General features: G+C 43.6%; 1 protein-coding gene across 7 annotated transcripts in view; it reads right to left on the bottom strand.

Moving 5' to 3' along the window:
* Window positions 1-13,337: 13,337 nt before the first annotated feature.
* The window catches only part of LOC124956746 (amyloid beta A4 precursor protein-binding family B member 1-interacting protein-like), a 97,131-nt gene continuing 87,109 nt past the window's right edge, over window positions 13,338-23,359 (bottom strand). For 6 of the 7 annotated variants that reach the window (XM_047512946.1, XM_047512944.1, XM_047512945.1 and 3 more), the window contains 7 exons: window positions 21,104-21,274; window positions 20,858-21,013; window positions 20,547-20,780; window positions 20,181-20,410; window positions 19,445-20,104; window positions 18,983-19,357; window positions 13,338-18,905 (listed from right to left, as the gene is read on the bottom strand). In XM_047512946.1, the coding sequence (XP_047368902.1) occupies window positions 17,520-18,905; window positions 18,983-19,357; window positions 19,445-20,104; window positions 20,181-20,410; window positions 20,547-20,780; window positions 20,858-21,013; window positions 21,104-21,274 (3,212 nt within the window). In that variant the 3' untranslated portion in view covers window positions 13,338-17,519. The remainder of the gene's footprint in view (window positions 18,906-18,982; window positions 19,358-19,444; window positions 20,105-20,180; window positions 20,411-20,546; window positions 20,781-20,857; window positions 21,014-21,103; window positions 21,275-23,359) is intronic. The other variant, XM_047512943.1, reaches the window with a different exon arrangement.

Here is a 23,359-nt window from a genome sequence, read left to right as displayed (position 1 = left end):
TTGAAACGTAGAGCGTCTCGTTAAGATTTCATCCCCCGTGTTGGCCAAGGATACGTAGCGGTAGACTACACGTGGCTTTAAGAGAGTTTCGTGTTTGGGGAGCGAAGGTCCTTGTACGCCTGTCGGCTACATAATATATGTTATATGCATACGTACGATATTATGATATGTGGCACGGCAAATGCCGTAATTCCAAAACTAGAGCGTGTTACCGACCCTCCTTCAAGAGGGGGCGCACTCCGTTACAATATTACAACGGTTGCTTTATTACGGAGGCTTAATGATTCGGCCAGAACGTTAAAACGGCCTAATATTTTTAATAACCTTTTCTTCTTTTCTTCTTGTTTTTTTAATTACACGCTAAGGAGAAACTTTCCATCGGTATTTTTCGAGGGCTGCCGAGCATATTCCCTTGGCACCGATCGATTCACCTTTCAGAAAAATATGTTTCTACTTTGGTTGCGAAGCATTCGGTGCCAGGCTCTGCCTTTTGAGGGCTCCTATTGTCAGTAGGAATGAGCATTCGTGAACAACCAGCTGAGTGATGGACGTGCTACGAGCTACTAAAGAGCGAGCGAAAATGAAAATGAGCGAGCGGAATAGAGCGAGCGAGCGAACGAGCGAGGGAGATGGATGAAGGGAAAGTTTTCTAGTTCGTAAGCAATTATCGTAGGCGAATAGTGGCCAACTCGCCAAGGCGTAGATTGGCCCGTGCTATCTATCCGTGGTATCGATCTCGTTCAGTCCCCCCCCCCTTCCAATGTTGAAGGAAGAATCGATGATAAGCACGAATTATAATTCCCCGAGTTAAACCTTTGTTTTTCTTTTAATCGGATATCGTTATCTCGACGACGCGGTACTAACCGCGTATATAACTCGTGCAGGACCATTTTTCTCTCCTTTCGTATCGATTACCGGCAGGACAGATTGAAATCTTATTCTCGCCGTAAATCGTTGTAAATCGTCGTAAATCGTTGGCCGACGTTAGCGTGGTAAATGTCATCGGCAATGCTACGCTACTACTCGAACGATTCGCGCACACGTACGTGGCTAAATCCCAAAGAAGGTGCAGGAGCCTCGAAATCGGTAAACCGTATCGCGTGCCCGTTCTTCCGGGCTTCTGCTTTGGCGCGGCAGAAGAGCGAAAACGTTTTGCGTTGACGCAAAATTATGGCATCTAGCACGCGAGAAAACTTGGCGGACAGTGAGTTTGTTTTATCGTTTCACCCCGCTTGCTTGGTCCCTTATTCTCCTTGTTTCGCCCAACGTCGTATCGTTAAAAGCGACACGGCCGTCGACCGTCCTGAATATTACATCCGCCTAGCGAAAGCTACGATGTAACTTGGTCTCGAAACTCGTAACGCTGCCTGCTAGCAACGTCGTTTCTTCTTCTCGATACGCCCGCGCGTATCCTTTTATTTTTTAACGTCCCTCCGACCGTAACTCCTGCCATTTCTAACGAATAAATAATTTAAGGTACAACGTTGAAATTATTATGACGTTGATAATGATACTCGTTACTGACGCTCGCAAGATGATATACAAAGGTGGCGATCGGGACGTTTACGAGACTCCTATGATTACGAACGAACCGAGGCCATTCTATACGATAACAATTGTCTCTTTTATCATTGACAAAATCGACGAACGAGACTCTAAAAGATACGAATAAAGGAAGATGTTTAATCCACGAACGAATTTACAATGCCCAGTTTACTCGTAGGAGCCAATTTTACATCCTATCGCGCACCTATCCTAAGGATCATAACGCGTATTGGTATTAGCGTCGCATTAATTTTAATTACTCGGACTAGTCTTTCAAAAAGCATACGGTAAAAGAAGCATCCTTCTTCGTAGCCGGTACCGAGGCAAAGGCTTGAAACGAGGAGTCGTAAAATCTTCCCCCGACGACTCGAAACGTTAGGCACGTGAAACTACGTGCCTATTAAAATCCAATTCTCGGAACGCATTCTACTAACGAACGTCGACCGATCTGCCTGGCATTAAGTGTTCCATCTCTTCTCATCTCTCTTTTCTTTTTTCTTCTTCTTTTATTATTCTTTTTTTTTTTTATTCTTCTTCTTTTTTTTTTTTCGTAACGAAACTAATTATCGCCTCCGCAACGATTCCGAAAGCTCGCGTACGAAAGAATAACGAAAAGGAAACGCGATCGTTTTCAGATATTCCTGAGAACTGAAAAAAATGTGTCCGAAGACAATGTATAAACTGGGCCAGTAGCTCGCCATAGTTTTTAACTTTGTAGAACGTGAACGAAAAGCACGAGAAAAATTCCTTGCGCGTAACACTATTTCTTCGCTATTGAAAAGTACGTTCTCGGCTTGGCGTATCGATAGACGAATCCCCCTTTTCAGAGTCGCCTTCTTTTTCACTCTCCCAAGTCACCCTTCCCCCTTTTCGTCTATCGATACTTTGGTATTGGAGTCACGTGGTCGGCAGCCTCTTGTTATCGTCGTGGCAGCAGCGACCCTCCTCCTCCTCCTCCTCCTCCTCCTTCTCCTCATCCTCCTTGTCCTTTCTTTTCTCTTGCTCGCTCCAATAACGTAGCGACAACCCTTCGATACGATACACGTGTAGACGCGCGCGCGCGTAACATTTTCCCAGAGAAGAAACGTTCTTTCAGGAATTAGGACTCGAAAAAGTTTCAGAGTTACCTAGAACGCGACTAGAGTCTCTTTTCGGCTTTCTTGATATTAATAGCGTCTTTGATTCGTACATGTGCGAACGGACACGTGTACGCACGAGCTCCTATGTATGCGCCTCCTACGTACGTGGACGTTATATACGAGGGTGAATTATGTCCGCACTCTGCGAACGGCTTATGGCATTTATTAGAAGGTGGAGGGTGCTTCAGAATTACGAGTTTCCCTCCGTGGTACGCAAGACTCTCACTTTTTCATTTATACGCCCGTAAACGGTTGGTCGTTATCGGCCAACACCTTCAACGCTTCTCAAGAATTTACTGCCGGTCGAAGGGGATGATGTCTAGGAATTCCCGTGTAACGATTACGGGGGATAATTTCGTACACAGATACCAGATTTTTCCTTGGCTCGGCAAAAAGAAAAGAAAGTAAGGGTATGATAGAAATATGATGGAAAAGCGGAAGCGGCGAGTCGATCGGGAAAAAAAACGAAGCAAATACCAAAATTCCGTTCGTTCCTTTTCGATCGTGTAACTTTTTTTTCTTTAATCGACATTGATTTACGCATCTTTTCTGATAAATGCTAATTACTATTCGAATTTAGCCTCGATGGATTCTCTTTTCTTTTTTTTCTCCTTCTCTTGGAAGGATACTCCACGTGTGTGAGCTCGTGCGTAGATATATTCGTTCGAGGTCTCGAACGAATCGGGAAGTCGAGCGACGAGGACGAGCGTAATCGATGCTTTTGATCTACCGAGAACTCGAAAGGGCGAACGAAGCTGTTAACCGTATCACAAAGGGTCGCCCTACTGCCAGCGTCCTTCTCCCTTCGACCAGTTCCCTTCTAGCCACGTCACTCCAGCACGCGAAAGTACCATGAGCCACCTAGCGCACCTAGCGATTGGATTGGCTCATTGAATTTTAAAATATCAAATAGGGTTAACGCAGACATCAGAGACGGCCAAGTACTCCTTTCGAAAAGAGCTTCGGCTTTTTATCGGGCCCTCTTCTTTTCTCTCTTCCTTTACGCTCCCGCTCCTCATTTTTCATCCTTTGAGTATGAAAAATTTTCTATAACGATCCGTACCGCGGAGCATTCCTTCCTCCTTCTCTTTCTCTCTCTCTCTCTCTCTCTCTCTCTCTCTCTGCTCATCATCTCCCGTCGCAATGATACTCGATGGTCTTCTTTCGAGAGATCCTTTAGAATGGTATCATAATTAATTAGAAAACTGAAAGCTGTTGAATCGATCGTTGGAAAACAAGATCGAACGAAGCGATCGAATAAAATTGAAGAAAAAAAGAAAAAGAAAAAAGAAATATAAGAATAGAAGGCGCAAAGATTTCGGCGAAACAAGATATCGCGTTATGGGAAGACTAACGACCCTCCGAAAGACACATATCGTTAGGGTAGGTCCTTCGTTCTGAGCTTTTTCCGGTCAACGATGAACCGAGGGGTGGCCTAATTCGTCATAACGTTTTTGTATCCCGTCGACGGCCAAGCTAATACCCTCTGTAAATCCAAGGACGAGACCTTCTACCGTTCTATATAACATATCCAAGAAAATCCAAAGAGGAAGCCGGTCGTTCTAAGAAAAGGCTTCCTTCCTTTCTCGACTCGACGAGAGAGATAGCGATAGTGAGAGAGAGAAAGAGAGAGAGAGAGAGAGAGAAGCAAGGTTAAAGAGAGAGAGAGAGGGAGAGAGAAAGAGGCGACGAGGACGACGGCGGCGACTCGAGAGTTTATGACGCGATTAAATGTGTCGAGCGCTAATTGCTTTTTTTACGGGCACCGGCGCACGAAAAAACCGATCGAACCAAACGTTCATATCGGCGCGTTCCTCGAGCTCTCGCGCGTGTCACGTCGAATCGATCGTAAAAAGCGCACCGGTGTGCGCGCCTGAGGGCCACCGTGCGTGTGCCGTCTTTGGCCGCCTCGAAAATCCGGCATTCGATATTATTGCCTCTGAAATATTAATGAACGGGGAGTGTTCCTTCCTCTATTCTTTTTCATTCGTCCGCAAAACCGAATACGTTACTTTGTCTTTAATCCGACGTTGTGTGGGCCTCCTTTTGGCTCTGTGCCTTGATATTCATTGCTTCCTCTACTATCTTTTTTTTCTTTTTTTTTTTTTCCTTTTTTTTTTCCTTCCTTTTTTCTATTAACGGCGCAAGTTAATAACATTGTATCTCCGATGTGAAAGATTCGAAAATCGAAAAGGTTTTATTAGCTTCACGCTTATAATAGAGACACTTTTATTATATATATATATATCTTCCTCTCTCTCAAGAGAGAAAAACGTACTTTCAAAATTTCAAGGAACATACGTTTAAGATTTCGAGTATCGTGAGAGAAAATTTCTCTCTTTGCTTCTTCTGGCTGATTGAGGCCAGTTTTCGAGCGTGGCCGGTGCCACCTTTTGCTTTAGCACGAACGGTAATTAGAAGCGCGTTGCCTCGGTATCTTCCGTGTCGTACGTACATTCGTCCGTGTGGGAAGTTGGCCGAGTGTGGAGAATGCGGAGGTATTTCCGGCAATTGCCGGATAATTGGGCCGAGTCATGCGAGGATCACCGTTCGCCCTTTAATCGGCCGCTCGTTCGTTCGAGAAACGAGAGCCAAAGTGTTTGAAGCTTTCGTGCCTATTCGAATGTACCGATGCTCACGTGCGTATACTAACGTCCTTCGATCAGGCCTGAAACATAATCGCGATAAAAGCGGATGACGTTAATTGATAAGACAAATATACCGAGACCTATATCTTCTTAATCTCTCTCTTTCTCTCTCTCTCTCTCTCTCTCTCTCTCTTTCTCCCTGTATCAAAAAGGTTGTAAAATAATTGGACGCGTCGAGAAAACAAAATGCTGACACAAATTTACGACTCTTGGTGAAAACAAAGTTTCATACATATATTTCAATTCGTCCTATTCAAGAAACATATAGAAATGTATTCTTCTTCTTTAGCCGCATTGTTTCTATACAAATTTCGAGACTAGGAAAACTTTCGACCTCGAAGGAATTCCATTCGTAAGGGTGCCGACCTTGAGGTGAAAGTAACCACCCACCCTTAAGCACGAGTTCACCCTCCCTTCCGACCCTTCCGAGCGCACGACGATAGTCTCGGCGTCTCTGTACCTTTTCCTATTCTACGAATCGTCGAAAGACAAAAGAGCCGAGAGGCAAGCGGGATAAAGAGAGAGAGAGAGAGAGAAAGAGAGAGAGAGAGAGAGAGAGAGAGAGAAAGAGGGTGGGCGGGGAGAAGATGTTCTTGAGTTTCTCGTTAAAGGATTTTCGAAAAATGAAAGGGGGAGAAGTAAGGAGGTTAGGTTCTCCGGTGGCGTCCTCTGGCGAGCTCTTCGCCAATCGATACGAGGGTTCGAGGGTAGACGTATCTTCGAGATGGGGGATTAGGGTGCGGCGACGTTGCACGACGGCCCGGAGAGACCAAGAAGAGGAGAAGGCGAAGTGGTAGTAGGAGGATGAAGGGGTGAGAAAGAGAAAGGGAGAGAAAGGGAGAGAAAGAGAGAGAGAGAGAGAGGAAAGCCTCGCGGATCGTGGAGGGCGCAAAGAGGGTCGATTCAGCGCTGGACCAAGGTCCACTCTCACTTGCCGGCGCAGAGGGAGAAGACGTAGACGAGTCGGTGGAGAGACCGAGCTGAGGCTCAGGGAAGTTACGGGGCAAAAGGGGCCAAGGGAAGAAAGGAGATCGCTGCCCTGGGAGGGGAGAAGAGCAGCGAAAGAGCGAGCGAGAGGAAGAGAGAAGAAGCAAAGGGAGGACAAGAGTGAGAGCGAATCGAGAGCGAGAGTGAGATTGGCTTGCCGGGTGAGCCGAACGGGGTGAGACGCTAAAGGGTTCTCTCGTCCTCCCTCTTTCGTGCTCTCTCTCTCTCTTTCTCTCTCTCTCTCTCTCTCTCTCTCTCTCTCTCTCTCTCTCTTCTCCGCCCGGAGAAAGTGAACAGTGGTGATCAACTTGGACTTTCCTCCAAAGTCCAAACCTCGCCACTTTTCTTTTTTTCAAATTACATCTATCATGCGAATTTCCGTGATCGACGTTGCGTAAAAAAATTTAACCGCCATCTATCACCGTCTGCACGGCGAGAACTTGCACGTTCTTCCTGGCTCGCGAGTAAACGAGCTCTTTTCTTTTCTCGATCTTTCCTCGTCACGCGAATGTCGGCTCGAAATCGTATAATATTTTCTAATTCCCGAGGTGGCTCGTTTCGCGTCGACTCGATACGAGTAAGAGATCGTAATTGCGTGTACCGGGGCTACCAGTAGAGTTGGTAGCGGTCGAAGAGCTCGCAATTATGTTGTTTGCGTTATGCATACAAATATCAACGGTAGTAATCTGTCTGCCATAGCATTCCGTAAAATCCCCGTAGCTTTTCGCGCTTAGAACCAATTGCCTGTAGAACCGCTGGCTCTACGTTGACTTCTCCTTTGTTCTTTAATACATTTTATATCGGTCTCTTGTGCGCAAAATTACCCTTTACTTTTCCCTACAAAACCAATGAATAATACGTGCGAAGTAACTATGGTACTGAGTATTCTCGATGCGACTATTTTTGAAAATAAATCCATTATCTTTTCGATGCAAGTCGAAACGAAGCGTAGGTTGAAGAATAGAAGAAGAGCCATTGGCTTTTCTGAAATTTTCTTTCACGGAGGAACAAGCTTCGAAAGAAAATACCTCTTTTCGGTAATGCGGTCCACTCGAAAGGCGGAACGAGGCAGTCTCGTGGAACGCACCGAAGGAAGGGAGAAAGAAGAAACGCTGAAAAGGAAGAAGGGGAAGAGGCTCTATTAGAGCTCGAAGAAAAACAAAGCGTCGGCAAAAAACATGGAGAGACGCCTCCCCTTTAAGTAACTCCGTGGAAAGTCACTCGACGAGTATTGTCTACGTGAGCCGCGGTCGTGCTGCCACTGGAAATTATAATTAAGGGGGTAGAAAATTTGGAATCATCGGCCATCTTCGTTGTGCCGAGGCGAAGAGCTTTTGCCTTTGCGAAGGAGAAATAGGTGCGACGCTAGGGATTTCAATTAATTAAAGAAGAGAGGGCACGTAGGTGAGGGCCAAAAGTCGATCGTCGAATCGATAAGACCGAGCGCGTCGCGAAGTAATCCGAAGTAATCGAAACGTGACAGAATTAATTTTAAGAATTTTCATTTATCGATTTGAAGAAGAAAAAGGAAACGAAAAAGAATTGATAAAATCTTTTGCGCAAAGTTGTATAAAGTTGTAAATAAGTTTTTACATTTGGCCATGATCTTGCGAGTAAAATGTATTCATGAATGTGAGATAATTATCAGTTGGCGAGAGACAACATTTCAACGTTGGCATTACGGATGGTCTTCCTAAGCAAGGAAAAGGGAAGATAAAAGGGAAAAAGAATTTTATGGACGCAGCGTATTCGGCGCGGTACGTAAAGCGCGTAGGGAATCGAAAGGAGGGGAAAAGCATTCGAGAGATTGGAAAAAGACGAGCATGCAAATGGACCGGCCGCTTGAATTTTCTCCGAGCTTCTACGCGATTGCGTGCTTGTGTGCGAATTTGCGCGTGTGTATTTGTAAATACAGGGTGCGCGGGCACGTTTCCTCCTACGTACTCGTTTACGAGCGCATGTAGAGGCGTATTCGAGGAGACGAACCGTCCATCCTTCCAACGTAAAACGAAACTAAGGGAAATTGACCGGCGCACAGTGGTTCTCCGATCTTTCGACGATTTTTTTTTTTTCTTTCTTCTTATACTTTTTATACATCGTTTCTCTTTCATTAAAATGAAATAATAAGGAGGTCGAGGCAAAGCTATTATTCAGTCCAAATTCGTTAGGCGCAAACTTTTAGTTAGATACTTTAAAAGAAGTCGATGGATGAGGAACTAATCCAAAAAAAGTACGAACCGATTTTAAGTGATCGCTATTTGGCTATAATTTCAGAAGGTCCGTCCCCAGGGCCAATTAACTTAATGGATTTCACGATATTTTCCACGTAGACTTTTCCACGTGTAAAGGGGCATTATAACGTCGAATGGCTCGTAAAAGAGTAACAGGAAAATTTAATTGTTTTAGGTGTCGTTTATATAGCCCTTGTTGTCGCGTTAAATTCATCGTCGTTCGTCATCGTCAACGACGAATGAAAACGTTTTTTCTCGCGTTTGCGATCCGAAAGATGATAAGTCATTGGAAACGAAGAATCCTTCCAAAGGACGGAAAAATTTCTTGGTGGTTGGGAAAGAAAAAAATAAGGGAAAGAAAAAAAGTATAGGATCGATAGATCGACGAATAAAAAAAAGGCACGAGGAGCAAGGTAGAGCCTAAAACTGGCTTCCTTCGGGAAAGACGGATGCAAAAGGCGAAGTACTGCGAGAGGGGTTGGCCGGCTAAGAGAGAGGGAGAGAGAGAGAGAGAGAGAGAGAGAGAAGGAGAGAGAGAAAGACTCGACGGAGATGGAGGAGGAGGAAAAGGTGGTGGTAAGGTGGTGGGGGTGGGAGGGAGAAAGAGAGAGGAGGGTTGATATCGGTGAGAAGGTGAGCTTCGGAACGCAATGTCCGGCCTGGTCCAGCCGTCGGAGATGCGAGTATTGATCTAGGCTCAGACCCAACCACCCTTTTCTCCCTCCTCGGCCACCTCCGGCCACCTCCTTCGTCTCCTTCGTCTCCGCCTCATCGCGAAGCCACCCCTGCTTGTTCCTAGGGGGTCGCGTCGGCCAAGGAGAGAAAGGGATGCTCGATGCACGAGGTAAGAGTAAGCGAGAAGGAGAGAAAGTATTGACTAGAATGAGACGGAGCGTCGACTCTCGGTCGAGAGCAAGAGAGGGAGAGAAGAGAAGAGGGTCGAAGGCGGAGGACCTCGAAGTCCGGCTTTCCGAGCTGCCCCTTCAGCTACGCACGTTCACTCTCACCTCCGGTCTCCTCCTCTTACATTAGACACGCTGCAGCGGTTCTCATTCTCAAGCTCAACCTAGTTACTTCTACCCCCACAAATTTATACATTCTCAAACTCGTTGTCACTCTCTGATTTGATCGGTTTTAATATCCAAATAGACCGAAACGTTCCAACGAGCAACTTTTCTTTCACTCGATAGAATTGCTTTTTATACGCGCGAGGTTAGCGAGATAGATTTTTTTTATCGATCGATAATCATGAAAATACACAGGGAAAGGCTCGAGATCGAAAACAGCCACACCCTAAAACCCCATCGTGATATCGAGAATTTGCAAAAGTTATTCGATCAGAGCGTAACAATGTTTGAAACAAACCGTAAAGACGTTCAACGGAGAAACGGAATATCGTATAACCGAAAAAGGAAGAGCCACCGACGATAACGAACGTACGAACTTACTCGAATCTCAATAAATTCAGTCCCCGGTTGGTCGTGTAGGTTCTTGCACGGTGCGGCTCGGAGATTAGTATTAATTTATAGCTCTGCATGATACGACAGAAAGGTGGCGAGATAGGGACGCCGGTTTTCAAAAGGAAACGAGTGAAAAGTGAAATCTCGCGATTCGTAAAAAACTTTCGTAAGTTATCTCGATTGATTATATTTTGTTATTTCGTTCAATTATACGAACGTACGTATATACGTTAATACTTGGATGAATAGAGAGAAGCGAAAGAAAGAAAAGATTTTTCATTATGGAAAGCAAACTACCGATCATAAATATTAACGCAAACTCTTTTTCTCTCTTTCAGCACGGTCTTTTTTATTAACTCGCGTAGAGGCTTAAGATGCGGTCGTCGGTATGACGGAAGCCGGCCGAAAAGACTTTTATCGTCCTTATGGCGTTATCTTATTAAGCGTGTAACGGAGGGATGCTGGGTGAATGGTCGCGACCGCGCGGCAAGGAAGAAAAATGAAGAGGAGACGAGAACCTACCCCACGGTCCATCGGTCATCGCCCAAAACCATCCCATTTTTCTCTTCCCTGACTCTATTCGTCTTCTTTTTCCTCAAACAAGAAACTTTTTACTTTCTCTTTTTTTTTTCGGCGCGCGAGCGCGCTTTACGCTTCTCTTATCGTTAGTTAATGAATTTGTCACGTAAACTGTGAGATTTCATTTTGTGTCTGTCAAAGCGTACAATGATTTTACATGGCAAAAGAGTTTTTACTCTTCGTACAGAAAAATATCGCTTTGGTAGAAAATTTGTACGTATATAATAAAGTTTGACATTTATTTAGCCGTAGATATATAGTTGGGTAGCAATGGATATAGAAGCGTTGAAAACGGGAAGTGAAATTGAAATCGGTCTCGACCTCTCGACCTCGAGTCGAGGAGGACGATCTCTCGAGGAAGCTCGCGAGGGACTCCGGGCAAAGGAGCCCTGCGACCCAGTCCCGAAGACTTTGACCCACATCATATCGCTCGTTTTTGCCTTTACCTTCTCCTTCTAAGTTTCTTCCCTCTCGAGACTATTATCTTAATCCCATACCTCCTCTTTAAGGGTCGTCTTCTTCGAGTTCGGTCGCCGCCAGTGTCGCGCAACAAACGCGTACGCACGATTCCCGAGATCCAAGAAGTAATTCTGTCATCCGATCGAAACTTTTTCCTCGATAAAAGGAAAACGGAAAAAAAGAAGAAGAAGAAGAAGATGAAGAAGAAAAAAGAAAAAAAAAAAAAAGAAAGAAAGAAGACGAGGCATTTACTGTAAAACCGTAAACTCGTACGATCCTCTCTCGAGTATCTATGAAAATGGAAAATAATCTGATCGATATAAAACCGATATACATAAAATCCTGCATAAAAGTCGACTGCACCGATACAGATAAAACTTAGAAACTTGTGTAAAATCGCTACTTCAACGAGAAAGTCCCTCGTAATACAATGAATGCGCGTTCGAAAGGTACTTGAAAAAAGTTATACGACGCATAAATCTCTTTGACTTCATCCTCGCTTTTGTCGTAGGACTTTTCGTAAGAACAACCGGATAGACACGTGTTGGTTGAAATAATTCTAAAGACGAAAGATCTTGATAAAGAGCAAAGGGAAAATAGGATTTTCTCGTTAAATGCAAAGTCAGATTTATTTACCCACACGTTGAAATCTGATTTGGCTCGCGACCACAGATTCGAACCAAGTAGGATGAGGAAAGGTACCACGAACGAGCGGAGATATCGTTTCAGGTTCGTGAAACGGGCTCAATGTTGGACCACCAGCGGTTCACCGTAGGCGCGTTTCGGTCTCGCACACTGACCGACATTCCTGCGGTCACGAGGAATGTCGGTGTACCGACAAAAGCCCCTCGCTTGACCCGCGGTGTAAGATTAAAAATCGTGTTAAGCGCGTTCGTTTCGTAGAAGGAGGAGAAAGGAGAAGGAGGAGAAGGAGGAAGAAGAGGAGGAGGAGTTCGTTAAAGGGTAGTTCCATAATCGAAGAAAAGCGAAGAGATGTGCTTTTCGTTCCGCGGCAAGAGAAAGAGGAGAATACGTTAAATACGTCCTTCGACCGTTTCCTTCCTGACCTTACCTCGTTCTGCTAATTCGTTAATGACCTCGCACAGCTCCAACCGGCCCGGTTCACTCCTTGTCCCGTATTATCGTTGCCGTTGCTTTCGCCGCTGCTTTCGCGGTCCAAAGAGCGCGATTACAAGTTTAAGGTAGCCGACTAACTCTGAGCGAAAGGAGAGCCAACCGATCGAGAGCGGTACTCGACTCCTCGTAAAATTATCCGTAATAAAACCGTGATTTACGTCCACGTTCTTGAAAAGCGGATCGTTCAAGAGCTCCAGCTCCTTTCTCTTTTCTTCGTTCCTTCCTTCGTTTCGTCGATCGAATATGACGAGGTTGCCGATGACGACGACGACGACAACGACGGCTAATTCCCTTGAGAAACGCTCTGACCTTTCGACGAAAGAGAAAAGTATCGAGAACAAAAATTCTAAAGTAAAGGTTAAAGTCGCTTTAAGAACGACATGCGAGTGACGGGTCTTATTAAAGTCGTATAAAGAACAAACGGTTTATAGAACAAACGCGTGTTTGTAGATCTAAATTTCGTTACGATATTAGCCTCAGAGATCATCACGGAGATCAAAGTATGCGAACAAACGCGCTCGAATCTCGTAACTTTGGATTAACGCGTTTCTCATAAACTTAAAACGCCGCGGAGTAAAAAGCCATTCCATTTCACAAGTATTTTTTTCTCTCTTTTTTTCTTTCTTTCTTTCTTTTTTTTTTTTCCCCCCTTTTTTCTTTCGTATTTCTCGATATACATACGGAAGGGGAATTTCCAATGGTGCTGCTCGTAAACTTTTGTGAGACGCGTATGACGTAAGCGTAAAGTAGAACGCGCGGCTTCCATAAGTCGTAAAAAGGGCCTATAAAATTGTACGTCTACCCTCGAAACGAGTCCACGGCAATTTCATATATTTACGACAATCCTCCCGAGTCATGAAACTAACATTAGAATATATATATCTCTTCTCTTACCGTTAAGCCGACGACATCGTAGAGAAATCGCTTATTAACTATGATAATTAATGATTCGTTAAAGATTCATCGATAAAAATGTCATCATTTTCGATATTGAAATAAAACAATTTTTGTTCCTTTTAATATTTCTAAGAGGATTTCTCTTCGGTCGTATTCTTGTATCCGTAAACTGATCCATGGGAGATGAGAAAATGTCACAGGAAGCCAAGGAGTAGAGAGGAAATTGTCTATTAAAAAAACGACGAGACCCGATCATTGAAATATACCAAAAATTTATTTACATAAAAACATGAATATAATACCTGTAATATTTCAACTGCTGCGCATTTTTCCATGTGGTAAAATACCCAACCAACTGGCGACGAGTCTCAAAATAATGGTATTGTCACGATATTAAGGTCGAACACACTTCCACGGTGAGAAACAACTCGTAAGAATCTAAATCTAGGCTATATCAAAATTATGAATAAAATGAAAGGTAGTAAACGAAAAATAATAATAATAATAAAAAAAAAAAAAGGATCGGCAAATCCAGCCGATCTGAAAAACAACGATAATTCTATAGACGAATTCATAGAAAAGTTCCGTTCGCTCTTCACTTTCTTCGCACGAATTTAATATTATCTTGGCTTTGATAAAAAGGAAAACAAAAAAAAAAATTATATCTGTAGAGTGTAAAAGTTTAAAGAAGACTAAAGATCCGTCTACAGAATGTGATTTCTCTCCTTGTATCCTCCCATAAATAATTGCGTTTTATATTAAATCAGTCACGATATCTTCGATAATAATTTTCTTCGTAGTTATCATTCGTTACAATATTTACAGAAACATACGTACAACTTAGGAAATATAAGTGAAAAAGGTACGATATAACGATAAAAGTATTACGATCGTCATCCTTATCATTGGCAATAATAATAATTTCCTCATTTCGTGTAATCTTCATCGTAATTAATTAACAGAGCTATGGATCGTCGGGAATTTGCACGGTCTTACACGTTCGCCGATTCTTTTAAGATTTTTCTTTTTCTCTTTTGTTTTTTTTTTTTTTTTTTTTTTTTTTTTTCTTTCACGCTAAGTGCTCTTCGAGAGCGAATTTCGATTTTTTTCTAAATTTATCTACCTATTACATTTTTTCTCTCCCTCTTTTTTTTTGTGTTTTTTTTTTTTAATCAATTTCTTAGATCTTACTTTATATATATGTGTATATATATATATATACACACACATCAATCCCTTTTACCGAGACAAGAATTTTATTCTATCTCAATCGATCCAAAAGGAATAGAAGAAAAATGGCGAGTTTTCGCGCCATACACACGCATACGAGTCAAAGTCTACAATCTCCGTCGCGTATCGTGGTTTCGCATACCAAATCGATTTGTCATCGACGTTACGTACGTACGTACGTACGTACGTCGAACGTACGTACGACCAAGACGATCGTCGAACGACGAACGATGAGCAAACATTTAAAGGCTTCAAACCACTAAGCCAATGACTCTTCGCTTTTAAAGAATGCTTTTTCCATCCTTAAATCTCGTACGTAGCTTATAGCATAGAATAAAATAAAAAAGAAGAAAAAGAAAAAGAAAAAGAAAAGAAAAGAAAAGAAAAAAAAAAATCCTTCCTTCCTTCCTTGCGACATTGCTAGCTCTTAAGGATTATCGCTTTAGCGCACACAGATAAACAGTGACAAAGAGAAATAGATGGACAGATAGAGAAAGAGATTAGAATGAGCTGAGAGACATACGAACGATATTTTCGTAGAAATTCACGTATGAAAAGTTCTGACGTTAAATCGGCTTAGTCCCATAGATCGGTATATATCAATCTCAAAAATTATTTTATATTATTGGTTCAGTTTGATTAGACCGCGTTAATTGTTAAGACGCGAAACGCGGATTCACACTTATAATCGACACATCGACATTTCTGCTCGTTACAAGTCGGTTCTATTATTCTTATTTACTTCTTTTCTTTTTTTTTCTTTTTTTTTCTTTTTTTTTTTTTTTTAGTGTTCGATATACAATAGCCTGTGTTATAGAGATGTACATAATATGTACCAAAGGAATTCGAGTCTCGTAGACTCGTTTGAATGAATTTCAAAGGTTGCGCGGTCGTTGAAAATCGCGATACTAGGCTGAGAGCAGAGAGTACGAGGGGTGTCGGCCCTTAAAGTTTTCCAAAAATCGAGATACAAAAGTATATATCAGACTTATTACGGTATACGATCATCGTACGTCCAAGTGTTACGAGTTTGTTCGTTTATCATTGTTGAAAATTCCATTGACGATTACGCGCAAGTAAAGTCGGACATCGATCCATCTCGCGTCAAAGCGATTCGATTTCCATCTTCGTCGTCTTTGTCCCTGCTCGAATCGATAAAATATTTTTTCTTCTTTTTTTATTTTTTTTTTTCTTTTTATTTTTTTTTTTTTTTATTTTTTTTTTCGTCGCTCGTTTCATCCTTCCTAAGGACGACGTAAAGAAAGGGAGTGCACGATGCACGTTATACAGGTATATATAGTATAATATTATACGCAGGTGTCGTCGGGGTTACGACGATCGAAGTTTCATCGTTCTCCGCGATAGAGTAGCTCGTACTTTGTTTAAATTGCCACCTTGATCTCCCATTTCCTTCGTCTTCTATGGCTGGGAAATATATACACACACGTAATCGTATATCGTTTCCATACTCGGCGATATTTTTTTATCATTTCGAAAAAAGAAGAAGAAGAAGAAGAAGAAGAAGGAGGAGGAGGAGCAAGCGGACACGATCATCTTGCTTTCATAGCTTCAATATGTATACATATACATGTCTTTATGTATATCATTAAGAATGAAACAAAGCGAACGAAGAAAAAAATGGCATAAACGAGATCTCATGTTTGTAAATACATACGTATACTTATAGTATCTGTATAATCGCGATGAAAAGAGTACACGAGTTTCGAACTCTCGAAGGAACTCATCTCCTCCCTCGAAGACGAATATGTAAAAAGAATTCGACATTCTCGCGTCTCTCGAGAAACGAATAAAAATCGTTTATTTATTTTTTTTTTTTTTTTTTTTTTTTTATTCCTAATTCATCGTGTCCACGTCATTAGAGCGTACTTCGAAGGATACGGCATACCTACACATACAGCATCATTGTCAATTATATCGATATAAACACACATATGTATTAGTTTCTATATACATGTATACCTATGTATAAGGATCCTTTATTAAAAGCGCAAACGTCGATGAGCGGCGCGCTAACTCTCCTATCGATGTTATCCATTTTTTTTCTTTTTCTTTTATTTACTGCGTTGTAAAGCACCTTGGTTATTGGGAGGGGTGGGGTGGAGGTGGGGTGGGATTGGGGGTGGAGGGAGAAAGAAAAAAGAAAGAAAGAAAGAAAGGAAAGAAAAGGAAAGAAGAGCGCCTCCGATTCGCGAGAGAACATATGCAAAAACGAACAGTCGGAAGCGCGAGCATAATCAACACCGTACGACGACGCTTCCTCTTAATATTTTGTTTTTTTTCTTTTTTTTTTTTCTTTTTTTCTCTTTTTTTTTTTTTTTTATTATTATCAAGCGAAACGATGCGCATTAGCATTCGATCGCTTTACGATCGTTCGACTAATAACGCGTCCTTCCCCTATCTCTCCGTTACACAAGAAAGTACTCTTCTTCTTTTTAGCGAGCAGGCATGACCTAAGCTTTATATTATATCACATCGTTAACGAGTGCGGCAGTGTTTTCTACGTGTCGAGTAGCGACCTTAAATCGAGCATTAAGCACGGCATCTACTCGAAGCACGATATCATCTCTTTTGAGATTATTTTTCGACAGCGATCAACGTTTCCTATTGGACACAACCATCACGACGTTTCTCGAATAGGAAACGTTACAAGACGATCAAAGATAAACGTTCATTTGTCAAGCAGCGTCCCATATTTGCAAAGGATACAAAAGTAATGCGCTTGGAGAAAAATTAGTAGGACAAATGATAAAGCTTTGTTTTTATCCGACGCTGATATTCGCGCTGACATCGAACGTTTTTACGATATCGACGTAACAAACGAAAGGACTCGCTCGTATCCTATCGTTGAATCCATTTCGTTTTATAGGATAAAGTAAATTTTATCGGTCATTGATATCGTAAGAAAGATTCGACGAAGAGCGATAAAGCGAAGCTTAATCTTTTCGTGAGAGAAAGAGAGAGTGTGTGAAAGAGGGAGAAAAGGAAAGTGCTCTCTCTCTCTCTCTTTCTCTCTCTCTCGATTCGTTTTGAAATCAGGTAGCGAGGCGAAGCAACGTCGAAGCTAACGCTGGACCACAAAAGGGATGGAAGAAAAGGGTGAAAAATTCTCCTTTATCAGTCCTTCCACCAGCCGCACAAGCAGCAATACCATCGCCTCTCCGGATGAGGTTGTATTATCTGCTATTGTCAGTGCATCGCCCTGGTCGTGGTCAGATGCGTGGTCTCCGCCCTTTTCGGCGGTGGCGGAGGTGGTCTCCTTTTACTGGCGATCACGTTGACGATGTTGATGCTACGATTTTCGTCGGCGAATCTGACGGTAGGTTGACGAGCAGGACTCGAGGCGTATTCGAGCGGTGCATGCGGATCCGTCGTGTAAACGTTTTCATAGAGATTATCCACCCCGTAATGTTCCTGTACCCAATTGGAGACATTGGTCTCTCTGTAGTCGGCTACGGCAGGTGGCGGATCTCGAAAACCTAAGACCTCGTGGGGCGTCGTGGTTGAGTCCAGTTTACACTTTTGTGCGACCTGCCATTTCTTTCTCATAACGCGTTGTAGATCCTTCAAAAAGTCACCAGGTGGTGCCTGATCCGAGGCAGCTAATTTTTTTGGCGAAGTCAATCTGGTACTGTCGGATCTTCTCGGTGGCATTGGCTTTCTTTGCGGCAACGCCGGACTACCGGGTTCTTGTTGCGCCGGTAAATTGAACGTTATCTTTTTGCCCGTACCACCTTTCGACTTGGGCGAGGTCGGTGGTTCTTGAATGGTCACTCGACGCTGCGGTTGCGGGCTAGATGCGGCTTTCAATTCGGCGAGATAGGGCGGAGCGGCGTAATGGCTTGTACCTTGCTTCATGGCACTCCTTCTGACCGTGTCCATATTCGGATTGGGCCTGATCGGATTGGGTACGGTATTGTGGCCGCTCTGATGACTCCCGTAAATCGACTCGGTTTTCGAATTTTGTCTCGTTAAGCTTTGCGTGCCGACGTGTTGCGCTTGAGAACCATAAGCCGGGGGTGGAACGAAGGGTGGTGGGGACGTGAAACTTGGTGAACTCGGTGCGTATGTCGGTGTGCTGGCGCTCGAGCCAGGATAGGAACTGTGTGGAGAATTCGACGAGTTCGTCGCGGCGTTGCTGCTGCTCCCGTAACTCTGACTATTTTGAAGAGCAGAAGCATTTGGCGTCGCGATACTCGTCGCGCTCGTATACGTCTGATTATTGCTGTTGGATGGCCTGGAGGAAGCGGCATGCGTAGGCGTGCTCTCGGGTGTCATAGAATTCGCCGGACTCGAAGTTTTCGCCGGTCTCGCACGGCGTATCGTGCCGGTCTCACCGACCAGAGGACTCGGCGGCGGCGGTAAGGAGGCGAGACTCAACGAGGAGCCAGTCAACTCGGGCGTGTTACAAACTGGAAGCTCGCCTACCCCTGGCGGCGGCGGTAACGAGTCCAGGGAGAGATTCGAACGGAACATTTCTGGTGGCGGTGGTGGTAAAGGTTCGCTATCCGATTCCCCTTCTTCGGCGACTCTCGAGGGCGACGGTGGAGGTGGCAGCGACGTGATAGAATCCATCTACGACAAATGATATGCTCACACATATGATATGATGGCTCTCCCAGTTACGACGGATCGTTCGTTTCTTCACTCACCATACACGGTTGTATAGGACTGGTCGGCGTCTTGGACTCTTGACTCTCCGTTCTCCCGTATCCCATAGGACTGGCTCTCTCTCTCACCGGCGTTCCAGGTGGTACAGGACTGACCGGAGTAGCATTGCCGGATCTGTGATGTCTTTTTAGGGTACCCGATCCGTCCGAATCGGTACCACTTCTTCTGCGGCTGTGTCTTCTGGTTAAGGTACCCGAACCGGAGCTGGTTGGACTCGGACAAGAATCCGGCTCATCGCGTACCGTCTCGCCCACCTCCTTCAATTGCCTCGTAATCGACGTTAGCGGAAGTTTTGGGTTCATGGAAGGTTTTCGCTTTATCGTTCCGGTTGGAAATTCTCCACACTCGAAGGCCACCTGAAGAAAAAGAGACGGATATATGATCTAGGATCTTGCATTCGAAGACGAATATTCGTGAAAGTAAAGAGAATAGAAATACGGTACCTCGCAACTACTCGGTGCTCCATCGGACAAACATCCGCTTGAACTCGAACTACTGGCTCTGCTAAGCCTTCCATCGTTGTTATAACTTTGTCGCTGTTCCGAATTGTAACTCTGCCGTTGTTGACCATCGTATTGCCTCGTCGTCGCTTGGGTCTCGTGCCTTGCATTTTCGATGAATTGCCGAGCATTGTCGTTGGTCGTATTATATTGAGTTTGATTAGGTGGTACGGCGATCGAGCTGACCGAGCACGATCTCGCGTGCGCCAATAGATCGAGGTCTTCCTGCGCGAGCTCGTCCACCAATGTTCTGTAATTCTCCATTAGCTGCCTACCGTATTTGGCCACTCTAATGCCTACCATCCATCGCTCCAAAGACGCGTTGTCTTCCGCGCATAAAAACTTTATGTATTTCGTCGATTTGGGTTGCTGTAATCTCGGATGCTTTACGGCGAAACAAAAATCTGTCGGTGCTTTGTACTTTTTCTTCCAGCCGACACCGTAATAAACTTGGTTCACGTCGAACGTGGCTAAACATACGAGATCTCTGGCGGTACGAGCTTTCTCTTTGGGCCAGTAATAAAGGCCAGATGCTCGTAGTATGAAATGATACTTTTTCCAACCCTTCTTACTGTCGGACTTCAAGTACAACGGTCCTTCGACCTGAAACGAGAAAATTCTCAGTCAAGATACGATAAAAAGAAGTACGAACCGTTTTCGTTCGATGCCCTCGTCTTACCTCGGGAACGCCGACGTTACTGCTCGAGAAAAATTCCTCCAATAATATATTACGCGAATGATCGTCGTATTCGTTGCTACACCTATCCGAGGGACCTAACAGGAATCTCTCAGGAGTTAGGAAGAGTTGTGTTTTGTCCGGCCTTTCGACGAACAGCAACTTGTTCTTCGAATCTCTCGTCCATAGTAACAAATTTTCCACCAATAACTCGTGATCCTCGTATACTCTTTCTGCGATCGACAATATTTCGTCGTTAGTTAAAAAGGGAGAGGGGAAGAAAAAAAACAAAAAAAAAAAAAAAAAAAAGACAAACAAACAAAAAAAAAAAGAAAAGAAAACTCGTTGCAACGTTAACTCATAAATTACCCATAAAGAGATCCGGCAAGTGTTCGACTACGGCCCATTTTGGATCCATTGGCACGTGATTCTTGTCCGCGAGAAGCCTCGATACGTGAGCCACGCTCATTCCCTCGTCTACGAGGAGACTTTTGCCACTCCCATCCAACGTGAAAGCTTTAATAAAGAGCTTTTGAACGCTTGCCTCTCTCATCTTTTCCAACGCCAGCCGTATCTTCTCGGCTTTCGCTCTGCTCGCGGCATCTGAAAAAATATTATTTCAACGTGAGATCGTCTTTTCGCATTTTATTTCTTTATACGAGAACGCTCCTGATACCGACCCATAAGTTGATGCGGCTGTTGTTGAGGAGCCGTATGCATGGCGCTCTGAGGTGGCTTGTGTCCCGAGCCGCTGCTGCTCGCTGAACTCTCGCTGGACAGCATCGAAACCGTGTCCGAAAATGCGCTATCGTTGTCGGGACTGTCCGTGCGAATGCCTTTACGAACGGGAAACATTCATTAATTGTAACATTAAACTTTGCGACAATGTGAATTTACATGTCAAATGTCAGTATAATCCCCCTTACCACCTTCATTTTTGCCGATATCCGTGTTATCGGTGGCGGTGATCCTTCCGTTATTGGGACGTCCTTGTCTTTGAGAATCTTGCGCTGGAGTAGCCGCGATATCACCGTCGCAACGTCGCTCCAATGCGCACAGTTCACCGAGAATTGCATCCAGGTCGACATCTTGCGAATCTAGACGGATGAAATAAATAAAATTGTATGATTGAAGTAATACGCACGGAGTATCGAATTTTAATTTATAGATTATCATTATATAAAACGTTTCATCCTTGAGGAAATATAACGATAGGGAAAAAAATATCTGCGGTGTGCACGAAAGTGCGCATTTAAAGAGGCTCACGATCGGATATCTCAATGAAGTATCGGATATCCTGATCACATGGAAGCTTGTTCTCAATCAGTCGGTAATGCTCCGTAACCGAGATAATGAGAGTGGAAAGACGAGAGGCGACTGCGGGGCACGCTCGGCCGAGAAGAGAAATGTCTCTACCGACGAGGCAATATTTGTCATTAAAAGTATTTCAAGCGCGCCACGATATTCGTATCTTTCGTAATAATCTGTAAAATGATATAATATAAAATCGGAACGTGTCGATAAATCGATTACTCGATACGAAATCTGACTCATATCGAGCAACGTTTACAAATGGAAATGGCGCTCGTCCATTAGGAGTCGAGTTTACGCGATGTATAAACACGATCGCGATAAAAATCTCGAATTGGTAATCATTTTATATATATATATATATATATGTATATATGTATATATATATAATCATTTCCGATCGTAGGGATAATTTAGATATCCGTTAGTTACGAAAGAAGTCGTATATAACGTACCATCTTCCGCGATATGGAATACGATTACAATAGAGAAGAGTGGTAATTAACTTTCGTCGATATCGTTCGAGCGATATCGAGAGATAAAATTACGAAGGGAAAGCGTGTAAAGGACGGAAAATGAGATAAGAAAGGCGATGCCACGGCGAAGAAACGTTCGAGTAATTCACTCGAAAGCTCGAGAGGAACGTCCGAGCAAAAAGCGGATAAATCTAGGATCGAATAGGATAGTTGCGCGTTCCAATAACATAGAATGAAGTTAATGAAGATGGAGGGGAGGGAGATGCCGGTAAAAGAGGATCGGTGACTCTCGCTGCTCAGAGTCGACTTATGGGCGAGAGATCCCTTCGAAGAAAACCAGTTTTGCACTAATTGCCGGGCATTTCTATGTTCGTGTTTGGCATCCGCGCGAACGAACGAGGACGATTGCTCGTTCCAGCGTGAAACGAGGACTCCCACAACGCCGCAAATCCCGCTTACTTGTTAATCGGTCGATAGAAGAGAACGAAAAAAGAAAAAAAAAGAAAAAAAAAAAAAGAAAAAAAAGAAAAAAAAAGAAGAATAACGATTACCAACGAGAAATTCACCTTTATCTCTCGACTATTTTACTGGCAAAGTCCGCGACATCAATCTCTAATAATCGCACGTTTACGAGATTAGCCAAGAATTCCTTACGAAATATTCGACGAACGGTGTAAAGCGATCGCCGTGCATTCGAGCCGACAGCTCGATAAACGCAAAGGCAGAACGTGTGATTCTAGAATTTTTACGAATCGTAATCTTCTCCTCTGATATAGCGAGAGGCCCCGAGTGAATCGCGGAAATGTGTGCAAATTGATTGATGAGCGTAAATGAGGAAGCATATGCGATGAGGAACGTTCCGGGAAGCTAGTAGAAATCTGAAACATTTTATCTATCGGGATGAACGATGATATAAATCGAACTTGGACATAAAAGAGATACGATTATTAAGTTATTTTTTTGGACTCTTTACAATTTTCAAAGTTAAATTGTAAAACTTGTACGTACACTAGACCGATATTATTAGAACTAAATTATCTAGTCAAAAACTCGCCGGTCCTAGATGTGCCGCGTAGCGTAGTAATTATCGCGGATTGTTAATCGCACGTGATAACAAGAGGCCCGTAGAGTTCGTTAGTATAATTAACGAAATTAGCACGTGCTCGAGGATGAAACGCGAGCATCAACCTCCCAACGAGACATTGTACGTTCGGGCAAACTCCTTCGACCGTGAATAGATCGTTTGTCCTAATAAGAAATGAAGTTTACCCGTCGAAATTTGATCGAGACGAGATTCGAACGATCGAAAGAGGTGTACACGTACAGGATTAGGAAAGAATTTATTATGGGATAGACACATTTGCGAGACATCGTGCTGACGATGCCTTCGTGGAA

Source organism: Vespa velutina, chromosome 23, assembly GCF_912470025.1.
Source record: "Vespa velutina chromosome 23, iVesVel2.1, whole genome shotgun sequence".
Lineage (NCBI taxonomy): Eukaryota > Metazoa > Arthropoda > Insecta > Hymenoptera > Vespidae > Vespa > Vespa velutina.
The sequence above is the reverse complement of the archived record's forward strand: the minus strand, read 5'-3'. Positions and strand labels throughout refer to the sequence as shown.